Here is an 11,250-nt window from a genome sequence, read left to right as displayed (position 1 = left end):
CACATTCCATTCTTTCAACAACATAGCATCTTCATTGACATTCATTTATATACCAAAACCAACTGTCTTTACCAGATCTCACAATCACTTTTCTCAACATGTACACCAAGACCGCCCTGATCGCCGCCCTGACTGGCTCAGCGACCGCCGTCTTCGACGTCAGACCGGACCGCATCCGTCGCGATGTCGTCCCCCGTCAGACTGAGCTCTCCGCAGACCCTTGCCTCAATGCCCTAGGCACAGTCTACGCCAACGCGCCAACTCCTCCTCCTAAGATCCTCTCCTACGAGATGACTGCTCCTCCGCAAACCGACCCTTGTAGCATCACGGTCCCTGCGGAGATGAGCGCCGAGTACTCGAGCTATACCTCGGAGCTTCTTAGCTGGGTCGACGCCAACTCGGCCTCGATCGCGTCGGCGGTGTCTGTTTGCTCCACTCTCTCCGAGTTTGAGACCGAGATCCCACTCTGCACGGCGGAACCCAGCAGTGGTGCTACGGAGTCTGGCTCCTCTGCACCAAAGACGACGGCTACTGGCGGCGACTATCCCTCTGCTACCGGCGAGAAAAAGACTGGAGCTGCCGCTGGCACTGGTGCCGGTGTTAGTGCGACAAGCGGGCGCAACAGTCCCACACAGATTCCCGTCAACGCCGGGACCCGTCACACCGACATGATTGCTGCCGCTATCGTTGCTGCTGGCTTTTTCGGCGTCGCCGCGTTTTTGTAAGGGGAATGGACATACTTGCACCACGGAAGAAAACACTGGGCATGAGCTTCATAGGTTGTCAAAATTGTATACGTAAAGTTTAATTTTATACAAGAATCTACGCCGTAACTGTACGACTTGGTCTCCATCTTGACCTATAACATCTAGCTCTACTCAGAGATGAGTGTAAGCCGATCATTACTTAACTCTTAAAGGGCCTGACCTCCCACGGTGTAGCCACAGCCATAGCGGTTGTGCACTTGGCCGCCAGGGCAGCCTTACCCTCATCACTGGTAGCGGAAACGCAAGGGGTACCAATGTCTCCCTTGATACCGTCGCAGAGAATGACGGAGTCACCACCGCACGGGGTAGTGATGTTGAAGTTCTTGAACTGAATGTTGTCGCAGACGGCATTCGGGTTGGTGGAGCAAGTAAGCTTGGCGACGGCACGACCATACTTGCCGCTCGAGTATCCAGAGAAGTTCTCAAACAGGATGTTGCTGATGTTCATCTGGGAGGGGTACGCAGCGCAGGTGGTGGCGTTGATATTGAAGTAGCACGAGTCAATGAAGGCCGTGTACTCGTTGTTCGCCTGCCAGAAGTTGCGGAAGGTGACGTTGTCGATGAAGCCGTAGCCAATGTTGGGACCGGCCCAGGTCTTGAGGCGGGCGCCGTGCTGACCGTTGAGCATCCAGACGTTCTCGATGACGACATCCTTGACGAAACTCTTCTCGCCGGCGTACTGGCCAAGGGATCCGATGGACTGGCCGTGGGTGCCGTTGCAGTACATGGTGTCGACGTGGACGTTGGTGGCGTTAGACTTGGGGGAGAAGCAGTCGTCCCCAATGTTCACCCAGGCGCGCTTCACGCGGACATCTTCAACGTTCAGAGAGTCGAAGAAGTCGGTGTTCTTGGGCTCGGCGGTGTGATTGTTGGTCTCGGCGGTGACAATGACGTCCGTGAAGGAGATGTCCTTGGCTAAAATTCTGTTAGCGCTGGTCATCTTGCAGTAACAATGGTGGTACCACTTACAAGTCACGATGAAGGTAGTCCAGCAAGGAGAGTCCTTGAAGTGGATGCCCTCAATGGACAGTCCAGTCGCGTTCTCCGCATAGAACAGGATAGGGCGGAGGTAGGCGTTTGTGGGGTCCAGAATTCTGAAAGTTTATTAGAGATAAGCTTAAAGCAAGTCAAGGATCTGTCGAAAGCTTACTCAAGACCGGCAAACTCGTTCCACCATCTCTGGCCGTTACCGTTCAAAACACCCTGGCCGTACAGCTTGACGTCCTTGCCTCCCCACTTCCAGAACATGATGGAGTTCTGGAACGGGTGGTGGAAGGCATTGGCCTGCCAGTACGGGGTGTCGTTGGTGAACTTGATCTCACCCTCCCAGTGGACGTGGATATCATTAAGCCATGTCAGATCGAGCGGCTTACCAATGATGAATGTCTGGTTGGCGGGGAGGTGGAGAGTGCCGCCGTTGTTGGCCAGCTTCAGGCCCTCAACAAACTCGTCAGAGACGTCGTCGAGGTCGTTCTCCGAGGCGCGCAGAGTGTACGTGTTACGGCAGCCCCTGGAGCGCTTCTGATAAGGGTGCTTCACGCGAAACTCATCCACGTTGCGAGGGACGCCGGCCGGAATCAACTCGGCCGAGTAGGCAAGGGCGCTGCTGGCAGCCGCCAGAACGGCGAAGATGGACGAGACTCTCATGGCTGCGTGTGGGATTGAGTGGTGAGAGGGAAGCACACACACGAGGTTGAGTAGGATTGCCAAGTGAGTTGCCAAGTAAGGAGGCTGCTCGGGGGAGGTGATCAGCCATCCAGAACAACTCCCAGAGCGCGAGCGTCTTCATATACTCGTTCCGCTTGGCAATGGACCTGCATCGCCAAGTCACATTTCTTTCCCAATTGCTCGACACCCCAAGTGATCATCTTGGCTACCAACAGCTCTTCGGCTATGAAAATATTCGACGTCTCTCCAAAGTCGGGGTAACATGGCAGGGGGAGAATGAGCAGCTAGCTGGGGCGATAGCAAGCTAGTCTCGCTACGCCCAGCCATCTGGAAATAACCAGGACGCACTGCGCGAAGGAGAAACAACATAACCCATTCCACCTATCAAGCCCTCGTTTCTCCTCTCGTTCAGTGTCCTGCATCAGTCCATCCGCGTAATCAGCAGACCGCCGCACCGGGTCTCTCGCCGGCCTCGCAGTAGCCCCAGGCTCCCCCAGCCGGGCGCCCATGGGGGTTTGACGGGTTGACCAGCCTCGAACCCCATCGCGACGAGGGGGAAAAGTTGGGGAAGATGCGAGCAAACGAGCTTTAGCTAAGGTGGATTCGGAGATTGTGCAGGTTGCCTGCATGTCAGTTCCCAGGGTCGACTGCGCCGTCTGGTCTACGCGAGCAACTGATTGATGGAATTTCTAGACCGTGGTCAACGGAGAAAACTAGCCAACAATCGGATGGATTCGACTTGCGTCGTTAGTCGAGATTCCCCCGCACAAAGCCGCAATCTCCCCCAGTGATCCATCTCTTTGTTGGAAATTTTGCTCCCTTGTCAGCCCCCCCCCCCCCGCGTCGTGATGTGGATGGTGGATCGTGGAGGAATTGTGGAGGGTTGGCCAAGAAAGGACTCCTGCCCGTGAGCTCAACGCCCCAAAGCTTCAGTCAATTTGGTCGATGTCTTGGCCACTTGGCCACTTGGCATTTCTTTTTGCCAAGAAATATCATGTCTTGATTTCCGGAGGTAATTGCCGAAGTGAGCGCCAAGGCTTCAATCATGACCACACACCGTCTCTTCACGCGTCGTCCAGCGATATTGATCTCAATGACCACAGCTTGTGAAGATATCATCCCCGGAGTTGAGTTGAGCTGAAACCAGAATTAGGAAACGGTCGTTTATTCTATACCAAGCAAAGCCTCTATCGTCCTACAGCAAGACCTCGGTCCGAGTCACAACTCTTCAAGTGCCAGATTCGCGTTGGTGGCATCCGTCAGAACCTCGACCAAGGCAACGATACCATCTGCAATACTTTCCGCCACTGTCACATCCAAGATGGTGTCGTCATACATGACCTTCAGTATGTGACGATCACCCAGCGACTTGGACACTTCGACGACCAGCGCGTATGGCTGGTACATGCGCACCTTCGACTTCGCCATGACAAGCCATCGGTAGCGGCCATTCGGATCATCCTTGGCTGCTGGCTCGAACGGTTGAGAGAGGAACAAGACTCGGTTACCGTGTGTCTCGCGAGATAGACCAGCGACGCCGTAAATATCGTCAAGGCCGACGAGGCCGTTCTCGGTTACATCCCAAAAGTCGTCTTGTAACTTCGCGAGGAAGTCGTGCACCAACTCCTTCGGACCAACGAACGTTCGGAATGGCAAGAAGTTGGCCAGTGTTCCGTTGATGGACTGAGGATCCGGCAGCGCTACGTTGCGACCGCTCAGCAAATAGTCAAAGCGGATATCCGTAGCCTCGGTCGCTGCAGCAAGCCAAAGGGAAAACGCTCCCTGGAAGATGATGCTCGGAGTAACTCCAAGGCGAGAAGCTGCTTGGTCAATGTCTGTCGTCACAATCTCTCTCCGCAAGCTGGCAGTGATCTTTGGCGAGGGGGCCGCAGCAAGATCTCGGCCATGCAGCTGCTGGTTGACAGGCCCTAGCCCATCCATCTTTGCTTTCCAGTACCCAAGACTAGCTGTCTTGTCTTCCTCAAAGACATGCTGAGAGAAGTCGCGAAACTCCACTGGTGGCGGTACGCTTTCGCCCCGAAGAATGGCGCCAAAGTGGTCATCAAATACGCGAAGCAAAGTGCCGTCGTAAACAGCGTGATCCATCTTGATGACGAGATCCCAAGATGCATCGCCATAGGCTATGATAGCATATTTGATGAAGGGACGACCAAACTCAAAACGAGCCTGCCAGAACTCTTCAATGAAGCTCGAAGACTCTGACTCGGAGTTCAAGGCCACCTTGGTAATATCCAGCTCAGAGCCATCAAGAACAACTCCGACCCAGCCAGCTTCGGGAGTATCGATCCAAGTCGTCCGCAGGATTTCGTTTACTTCAGTGAGTCGAGTCGTTGCTTCAATCCATATGTCCGGATCGACGTCCGCCGTCATACGTCGGACAGTCTGCAGCGCCCACATTTGCGACTCTCGGCTGCCCTGTTTGAGGAACTCGGCTTGACCAGGAGGGCATGGGTACACTGGAGGAGTTGTAAGCTGGCAGCCTGACTGGAAATTGTGTAAGAGGAAACTTACCATGATCGACATCTGTATCCCATACTATCCCAACTTCCTGGGCAGCTACCTTGATTGACGGAGGGACCTCGAAGGAGCGCTCAACCACCTGACCGCGTGCTTCTATCTTGCGCAGAGTGGAGGCCATATCCTTCAACTTGGGGGTCTTGAGGATATCAAGCACCGTTAGCGAGTAGCCTACTCGTCGCAACTGGCCCGTGAGGCTGATGGCAGAAATCGAATCACCCCCAAGCGTGAAGAAATTCGCCTCACGCCCAATATCATTCTGCGGGATGCTGAAGATGTCAGCCCAGACGATTTCCAGGATCTCTTCTGATGGCGCCTGGACTGGGACAACTTGATGATTCTCGCCAGGAGACTCAAGCACGCATTGCGCCAAGTACTCCCTGTCGAGTTCGTTGGCCAGCACTTTCAGTGCTTTGCGGTCGACTTTGCGCGAGGGCAGCTTGGGGAAAGCGTCCATTGGAACAACAAACTTCGGAACCATGTACGTCGCCAGCGAACTCAGATTCTCGCGCAGTTCAGCAAGAGAGTCTCGGAAGGTTGACGGATCCTGAACACCAGTTGGGCCAATGGCTGCAGAAGCTTCGTCAAAGATGCAGAATGCGATAAGATGGGCCTTGCCTTGGATGGTAGCAGCTAATGCCACCGTATCCTTGACGAGTCCGGAACGGCGGATGGAGTTTTCGACCTCTCCAAGTTCGATGCGATGGCCATGGACCTTGACCTGATTGTCCTTTCGTCCGAGACACTCGATCTCACCCCCTGGAAGCCAGCGCGCTAGATCTCCTGTACGATAGATGCGCATACCAAGGGATTTACTGTCGACATAGGCGGCTTCTGTCAAGTCTAGCCGGTTCATGTAGCCGTCGGTCACTTGTGGCCCTGCGATGCACAGCTCGCCAACAGCGCCGTACGGCACAAAAGTCTCACCATCTGGGCTAAGGATGAAAGCCATGGCAGTTGAGAAAGGAGCTCCAATGTTGCCAATTCGATGACTCGTGACACCTGATGACGACTCGATGCTCTTGGTCGTCACCACCATGGATGTCTCTGTTGGACCGTAAACATTCAAGATCTTGCAGTGAGGGCTCCAAACATCAACAACATCCGGCGTCAGAGGCTCACCGCCCACAATCAGAGTCTCGAAGCCTGGCACATCTTCCGGACTGAAGAGCTTCGCGACCGTTGGCGTGATGATTGCCTGCCTCACATCCATCCGGTTGATGCATCCAGCAATGTCGGAAAGTAAAGTTTCGGTGGGCGCCATACAGAGTGTTCCGCCAGTGCTGAGCGTGTTGAAGAAGTCTTGAACCGATGCGTCGAAGACGTAATTAGCGAACTGCAGAGTCCGCCAGGTGCCCTCGAACCGGCCTTCCACCTGTGCCATGCTGGTGACTGCAGCCGCGGCCGCTCGGTGAGGTACCATGACGCCCTTGGGCATGCCAGTGCTGCCAGATGTGTAGATCATGTAAGCAATGTTGTCGGGTGTCGTGCGTGTTATAGGCGCAATGTTGGCATCGGATCCATCGCTCGAGACGGTGCTAAGCGTTCCGTGACTTGGCATGGTCAGTGTCTCAACGCTGTAGAGTTGCTTGACGTAGGCTCCGAATTCAGCATGCTGCGGATGGACCACGAGGAGCTTGGATCTTGTATCGGAAACCACAAAGCCGTTCCTTTCGTTCGGATTATCCGGACTCAGAGGGACATACGCTCCTCCGGCCTTCATGACGCCTAGAATGGCAATCATCATGTCTACTGACTTCTCAAGCATCAGAGGCACCAGGTCTCCTGGAGAGATGCCATGAGCAATGAGAGTTTGAGCGAACCGATTCGAAAGTCTATCGAGAAGTGCATACGACACGATCTCCTTCCCGTCAAAGTCGATGGCAATAGCGTCTGGGGTGCTGGTAGCGATCCTCTCGAATGCACTGTGAAGAAGTTCTGCTCCAGGAACTCGAAGACTTGTGCGGTTGGAGAGCGTGTTGGAGACATAGTCAGTCTCTGCATGATTCATGACCGACAGCGACGCAAGCTTCTTATTCGGTTGGCTCAGCAAGACACTGATGATGTGGACAACCGAGTCTTTGATGAAGTGAAGTCTGCGAGGTTCCATCGTACTGGCCAAGCGAATGACGGTTGTAGCAGTTGCTTCCTCTACTTCAAGAACAGTGGTATCAGAACCGGATGCCCACTGAGGTCGACGACCATGTACACGGAAGACTTCTTCGGCGTTTTGCTTAGAGGCACCTCCCGCATCGCTCTGGCTGACGAGAATGTTGACGAGTGTATCCAAGGCCTGGCTGGGAAGGTTCCCAGCACGCAAAGCGCCAACAACACCAAGTTGTGAATGTCTGAGGAGCTGCGCGAATCCTGACAAAGTCCCCTTCAAGTAATTTCTGATGGTGAAGTTGGGATCTGCTTTGATGCGTTGTGGCACCGAGGTCATGGTCGGACCGTCGATCTCGTTGATGTCAACTACGGGAACCTCCCTTCCAGAGACGGTAGTTGCAAATGTGACATCATCGCTCCTTAGGTGGTGGGAAAGCAAGATAGCCCAGGCTCCATAGACAACTGCGCCAAGCGTGGAACCGATCTGTCGAGATCGCTGGCTGACGCTGAAATCAAGTTCAACCTCGACCTTGCTGGTCTCCTGGCCTGGGGAGTGATTCAACTTTATGGTCTGCGCTCCCTCGAGATATTTAGACCAGAATCTCTGGCTGGTGGCGCTGTCTTGTGAGTGCAAATGTTTGACAAAGTTGGTAAAGGCTGGCCGAACTGGAGCGGATTTTCCCAGATAGACTGTTGCCACATCTTCGTAAAGAAACTTGTGAGACCAGTAGTCGAAGAGTGAGTGATGCATTGTGACCACTAGGACGTGGCTAGAAAGTACTGTGGCATTCCACAGAGGTGCATCCAATTCCCACTGGCGAGACTTGGCCTTCATATTGAAAGACTCCACTGACTCCGAAGATTCATGCCAAGGAAGTGAGAGATCATGGCGGATAGTCTGTAGGAAGGATCGTTTGTGTGGAAAAAATACCGTCCGAAGGATATCCCGAGAACGAAACACTTCCTCAAAACTCGCTCTCAACTTCTGAAGGTCGACCGCGGCAACGTCCCAAGCCCGTGAGTAAGTGTACGGGTCGGATGGCGTGCTCAAAGTTGACAACATAGTCTCCTGGAATGGCGTGGCAGGATAAGCGTCAACGATGTTGACGTCACGTTGTAAGTCGGAAGCAAGCCCCAGGTCGGCAATGAGGGCGAATGGTTCGGGCTCTTCCTGGGTCTCGGCACTGAATGCCTGTGACTGAGCTGCCAAAATTTGAAGGGATGCTCCCTCAAGGAGCTCACTCAGCTCGACTGAGAAGCCAGCTTTGCGCAGCTCAGAGATAGCCTTGATAGCTTCAATGGATGATCCACCCAAGTCTGTGAATGAGTGCGATCGTTTGATGACTGATTGTTCGATCTTCAAGACGCTTGACCAAGCCGATGCGATGGCAACCTCTGCCTTGTTGGAAGCGCCGTCAACCAGATCGTCGTCACCGTCGCCAATCTCCATGAGCTTAGCAAACCCAGAGGCGCCTAGCTTTTCGGCTGAGTTGCGAAGGAAAGGATAGTCAATCTTCCCATTGGCATTCTTGGGAATTTTCTCAACAGGAAACCAGATGCTGGGCACCATGTAGGCAGGCAAGCCCTGATGCAAGAGCTCCCTAGCAGAAACCACCGAGTTCCTAAAGTCGGTGCCGCCTGCGAGAACCAGAGCTGAAGCCAGGACTTTGCGATCATCATTCAGACTGACGCCAAGGGTGACGGACGCGGTAATGGCATCGACAGAGCGCAATAGCCGATCTATTTCTGCGGGCTCAACCTTCTGGCCATTGATCTTGACTTGCATATCCGCCCGACCCAAGATCTCAATCTGACCATCAGCAAGTCGACGGGCTTTATCACCAGTTCGGTAGAGCCTGCCGGTACCAAATGGGTTGGCGACAAAGGAGCGCGCTGTGAGCGCTGTCTCGTTGTGGTAGCCTTCAGCAAGCTGTGGACCAGCTAGACAAAGCTCGCCCGCAATGAGCAGAGGCGCAATTTGAACTTCTTCTTGAACTAGAACAAACGCATCTGTAGTATCGGCCGGAGAGCCGACTAAACGGTGGTTGAAAGTCCCTCCAAGTGACAGTTGCAGCTCTTTTCCAAAGTTGAGCTGGGTACACTCGCTAAGCCCATAGGTATTCCTCAGACGTAGGCCCTTCTGAGCTGACCAGATCTCAACAAGATCTCGCGAGATCTGCTCACCAACCAAGGTGATTTGCTTGAGACTAGGCACCTCATCAGGCCGTAAAAGCGACAGAGCGGACGGAGTGATACCAAGGGAGTCGACTGAGAACCTGTTGATGACACCGGCAAGGTCACTATTCAGAGACTCCTTACTAGCAAGGACCAAAGTGGCTCCATGGATAAGCGTTCCCAGAATGGTACGCTGAGCGGCGCTGAAGCTGGGGTTGTAGAATAGAAGCCACCGTTCAAGACCGTTCAGAGACTGATAGGCCATGCCGCTCGTAGCCGCACGATGTGTGAGAACGGCACCCTTGGGCTTGCCTGTGCTTCCAGAGGTGTAAATCACATAGCATCGGTCTTCCGGGTGGATGTCGATGCTAAGGTTACCCAACTCATTAGACGAAGAAGCGGCTAGATTGTCTCCCGGTGTTACGGGCTAGACCCGATTAGTAGATCCGAGCCTTAGCCCGGATACTGCTACGGCTTACCGCGCCGCTTCTATAGAGGTCCTATTTAAACGCTTTTCCTCTATAGAACCTCCGCAGAACCTCCGCTTTAAAAACCTCTACTCCTTAATTTAAATTCTATATATTAAAATCCCCTTAACGTAGACTTATATAGGCTAGACTTTTAATATATTTAAGCTCCTCTTTTTACCCGCTTTATTATTAATTATACTACGTAATAGAGGCGAATACGATTATTAACGTACCGCTAAGTACTTAGTTAGTAAGAGCTATAACGTAGACCTAGGAATAAATTATTTAGGGCCTATAAAAGTTAATAAAAGCCTAGAGGTAGGGCGAAATAAAAAGAGTAATAGATATAGTAAAGTAAAAGCGTAAACGTAAAAAGTTTAATAAAATTTTATAGCTACTATAAAAATAGCTTTAATAAATAAACGGACCCCCTACGCTTTTTATTAAAGAACCCGACCTTTATAGAACCCCCGCTAATTTAAAGGCGCCCTTTAATAACGGAGCCCCCTATAAAAAGCCCCTACTAGACCTAGCGAAGTTCTTAAATAATAAAAATAAATATAATATCTAAAAAGCCTAGATACGTAATAAGCTCGTTATTAATATATTATTTTATTATACCGATAAAGAACGGAAATATTTTATTTTTTTATACTTCGCCCCTCGGGTCTAAAAAATAATGAGCTAGTTCTATTATAAAGAAAGGAAAGATAAAAAATAAAGGTTTAACGAACTCTTTATATACCTTTTATAAATATATAGCAACTTTTATTAAGCTAAGAACGCCCTTAACGAACTATTAATAATAATTATAAAAAAGGGTAAAAAGTTTATAGTATTTTTATTTTGATTTAAAAAAACCTTAGTTAACGCTAGAGGTTAGAAATAGCTCGCGGACGTTACGATTTAATACTTTACTTGCGCTTTAGTTCTATAATTAAAAAAATATATAATTGCTATATTTTAAAATAAATCGTTATATACCGGCTTCTTTTATAGCGTCTAGGTAGTAATTAATAATATAAAAGGCTACGACTTCGACTAGTATAACCCCTAGATTCTAGTATAAAAAGGATATTACGTAATAAAAGAACGCGTTAATAGCGATAGAGATATAACTATAACTAGAGCTATAAAGGTTATAAAGCCCGAGTAAAAAACGAAGTTATTAATAAAGCTAGAGACTCGGCGCTACTTTAACTATAATAAAGTTAGATATATTATAAAGAACTATAAATAAAAGCGGGAAGCCCGCGTAGTTTAAGCGGCGCCCGTAGAGCACCGCGTAGAGGAAGTAAACTTAAATAATAATAAATATTATTTAAAAAAAGAATAGCTCTAATATAAAATCGGATACCGGAGCTTATAGATAAAGAACGGATAGGATAAGAGTTATTTAATTAATAACGGACTATAAGCGGGCCTTCGGCACTATTTATTATAAAGATTAATAAAATATATAAGACTTTAACGCTAATAAACTATAAATATAATATATATTTTATAATAGATTCTTAACTAGCCCG

At 50.7% G+C, this 11,250-nt stretch overlaps 3 protein-coding genes across 3 annotated transcripts; 1 reads left to right on the top strand and 2 right to left on the bottom strand.

Moving 5' to 3' along the window:
• Positions 1 to 98: 98 nt before the first annotated feature.
• On the top strand, positions 99 to 725 carry BDZ83DRAFT_652999 (uncharacterized protein; the record flags this gene model as incomplete). Its single annotated transcript, XM_060510580.1, has 1 exon — positions 99 to 725. The coding sequence occupies one exon, from the start codon at positions 99 to 101 to the stop codon at positions 723 to 725; it is 627 nt and encodes a 208-aa protein (XP_060363534.1).
• A 132-nt stretch (positions 726 to 857) lies between these two features.
• Positions 858 to 2,566, bottom strand: BDZ83DRAFT_388340 (family 28 glycosyl hydrolase). Its single transcript, XM_060502764.1, has 2 exons — positions 1,918 to 2,566; positions 858 to 1,861 (listed from the first exon to the last, which is right to left on the bottom strand). Exons 1-2 carry the CDS (start codon positions 2,412 to 2,414, stop codon positions 907 to 909), a joined length of 1,452 nt encoding a protein of 483 aa, XP_060363533.1. The 5' UTR covers positions 2,415 to 2,566; the 3' UTR covers positions 858 to 906.
• A 706-nt stretch (positions 2,567 to 3,272) lies between these two features.
• On the bottom strand, positions 3,273 to 7,093 carry BDZ83DRAFT_626035 (uncharacterized protein). Its single transcript, XM_060508532.1, has 2 exons — positions 4,968 to 7,093; positions 3,273 to 4,912 (listed from the first exon to the last, which is right to left on the bottom strand). The coding sequence occupies exons 1-2, from the start codon at positions 7,081 to 7,083 to the stop codon at positions 3,654 to 3,656; spliced, it is 3,375 nt and encodes a 1,124-aa protein (XP_060363532.1). The 5' UTR covers positions 7,084 to 7,093; the 3' UTR covers positions 3,273 to 3,653.
• Between the last annotated feature and the right edge of the window lie 4,157 nt (positions 7,094 to 11,250).

This window comes from Colletotrichum acutatum, assembly GCF_030867785.1.
Source record: "Colletotrichum acutatum strain CBS 112980 chromosome Unknown BDZ83scaffold_64, whole genome shotgun sequence".
Taxonomy (NCBI): domain Eukaryota; kingdom Fungi; phylum Ascomycota; class Sordariomycetes; order Glomerellales; family Glomerellaceae; genus Colletotrichum; species Colletotrichum acutatum.
The sequence above is the reverse complement of the archived record's forward strand: the minus strand, read 5'-3'. Positions and strand labels throughout refer to the sequence as shown.